Source organism: Mandrillus leucophaeus, unplaced genomic scaffold (assembly GCF_000951045.1).
Source record: "Mandrillus leucophaeus isolate KB7577 unplaced genomic scaffold, Mleu.le_1.0 Scaffold17, whole genome shotgun sequence".
Lineage (NCBI taxonomy): Eukaryota > Metazoa > Chordata > Mammalia > Primates > Cercopithecidae > Mandrillus > Mandrillus leucophaeus.
In genome coordinates, this window is record NW_012101698.1 from 4,926,601 (window position 1) to 4,929,228 (window position 2,628).

The 2,628-nt window shown below is 48.9% G+C and overlaps 1 protein-coding gene across 2 annotated transcripts in view; it reads left to right on the forward strand.

The window, feature by feature from the left end:
* Window positions 1-2,628, forward strand: part of HYDIN (HYDIN, axonemal central pair apparatus protein) — a 423,190-nt gene that overhangs the window by 289,861 nt on the left and 130,701 nt on the right. For both annotated transcript variants that reach the window (XM_011976766.1, XM_011976767.1), the window contains one exon: window positions 305-467. In XM_011976766.1, the coding sequence (XP_011832156.1) occupies window positions 305-467 (163 nt within the window). The remainder of the gene's footprint in view (window positions 1-304; window positions 468-2,628) is intronic.

A 2,628-nucleotide genomic window follows, 5' to 3' on the forward strand; every position in this document is an offset into this window, starting at 1 on the left:
TTTTCTCACTGTCCTATGAGAGGAGATTGGACTCGAAATACAGATTAATGGAGAATTCCTCCTAGTTGATTTTCAGTGAATCAGAGTCTTGCTGAATGACCATTCAAACATAGATGGGAGTCATTTTTTCTTTCTTTCCTTCTCTTCCTTTCTCCTTTCCTTCCACTTATCCAGCTTACTTTGTTCTTTCCTTTTATGCTCAAGAAAGCTCTGCCCAATGTCCCTCCCCCTGGAAGTCCCAGGCAGCGGAGGGGTGAGGCATGGGGGCCCCTGAACTACTTTTTCTCTGCCTGGTTTGATGAAGGGAGCAGGAGAGGCTGGCAAAGGAAATGCAAGAAAAGAAGCTACAGCAGGAGCTGGAGCGACAAAAGGAAGAGGATGAGCTGAAACGGAAGGTCAAAAAAGGAAAGCAGGGACCCATTAAGGAGGAGCCCCCCCCGAAGAAATCTCAAGCAGCAAACAAACAGGTAACAACCCTCACTTGCTCCTCGCCAGGAGACTGAAGCGGAAGGCAGCCTGGTGCATTCCCCTTCCAGGAAATTAACCTGATTATGTTGGGATCATGTGGTGGGACAGAAGGCAGGAGGAAAGGGACCAATGCTTGTTGAATGCTGATTGTATGTGAAGTGCTGAGCCTGCGTCATACATAATCGTGTCGCCCTGTGAGGTTCAGAGATGGGAAGACACAGATCCAGGACCTCACCCAGTTGGGTCTGGCCACAGCCCTTGCTCCTTCCACCACCCCCTGCAGGACCCAGGATGGTGCCGAATAGGCTAATATTCAAGATGTGTTCCCAGGAAGCCCCAAAGCCAATGAGCCCATGTGTCCAATCAGGAGCATACCCTTGGCAACCGTCAAGGAAGATGCTTCGGCATGAGCTTATCCTCACAGGCAAGTGCCAGCAGTTTGTCAGCCTGCCAAGCATAGCAGTCGCCTCACTGCCCCCTGTGGCACTGGAAGAGCAGAGTGGCTAAAGGAGCCCCCACAGTGCTGATCCTGGCTGAGGGCTGTGACCAGCTGGTGTGGCAGCCATGAGTCCTGAGGGTGAAGCTATAACCCGTCTCCGGACAGGGTAAAGACTGGCCCAAGTTGGTGAGTGAAAGACAGTGACAGTGGCTGGGCAGACATAGGGCAGAGAAATTGGTGTGCAGGGGTCTCAACCAGGGAAAGCTCAGGAAGGAGCAGGATCTAAGCACACAGAACTAGGCACAGATTTGGGATGCCTGATACTGACCTGAAGGAAATCTATGACATCTCAGGCTGAGAACAAAAAGGGGTCCCTAAGAAAAAATTACCAGGACTGATCCCTGCCTCTCCTAGGTGATTTTGTACGTGAAGCCAGGAGGGAGAATTTGAGTACCTGTGTGTTTCAGCCATTATTTTTGCCATTAAACAAAGTCAATTTCTTATGTGGCATAAGTTCAGGATAATCTATGCAGAAGTTATCTTCCCAAGTTTGCTTTTAAAAGACAACATTTCATTCATCATTAAAAGAAAGACTATTTGCAGCACAATTAACCTCAAATTATACCCACTGACTCCATCACTGGTGTCTCCATCTGGAATCTGTTGAAACTTTTAAGTAGGAGCATGTGGATTTTCCTATTTTACTCTCAGTTCAAGTTGCTGTCACCTGAGCACCCCCCTCCCCAGCCCCTGACCCCAGACCCCACTACTGGATTCAGGGCAGGTACTTTTGCATGTGCTTTGTTGACCTTGGATGAGGTGATAAGGACCTTATCACGGTCATCCATTTGGAAACAGGCTTGTGTATCATTTGAGCTTAGCACCAAACATAATCAATCATGTTCCCTGGGGGACTTCTTGAGACTCTTGGACTAATGTGGTTGTCTGGTCTGAAAACACTCAAGCTCAAGAAAAACTGCTGAGACTAGATGTGTTCTCAGGAAGTGAAAGAAAATTCCAGGGCGAGTGCCAAGGTGAAAGGGAAGGACTAAAGACCTTCCTGCTTCCTCATCAAAAGGATTGCTCTGTGTCTTAAACCATCAGCACACCTCCCTGCTCTGGCTTCAGCTCTTCTCACAGCCTTTAAAGATGTTCTCAAGAATCACCCACCTTTAAAATGAAAAAAAAAACAAAACTTCCTTCAACCCTGGTGCCCCCGATGAGCACCCCTTTTCTCTCCTTCCCTTCATACTTGTGCCCACTTGCTGGCTTTGCCTCCTCACCCCTCATTCCTGCCTCCCCCTTTCCTACCCTGATTCCTGTCTCCACCACTCCCTCGAATCCAAGGCTCCAGCCTCTCCATTTCCAGATCTAATGGGCATGGGTCAGGCCTTGACATGCTTGATGTCCTCCTACATGAGCTTCACACTGTGGATCATACCCTCCTTGGATTGCTCTTCTTTCCTAGCATCCTGGTCCACCCTTTCTGGCTTTCCTCCTTCTCCCTGACTTCTTTCTGGATCCACCTCAACCCACCTTTAGTCACTCTGCAGGTTTCCAGCCTCAACCTTTGTCTCTTCCTGCTCGGTCTAAGGCTGACCCCCATCCCATGCATTACTTCATGTTTACCTGATCGTACATAATGGGTTGGAGGAAGAGGAGGGGGGTAGGAAAAGCTTGCAAATTCCAAAGCAAAGTGAAGGGCATTCCAGGCAGAGGGA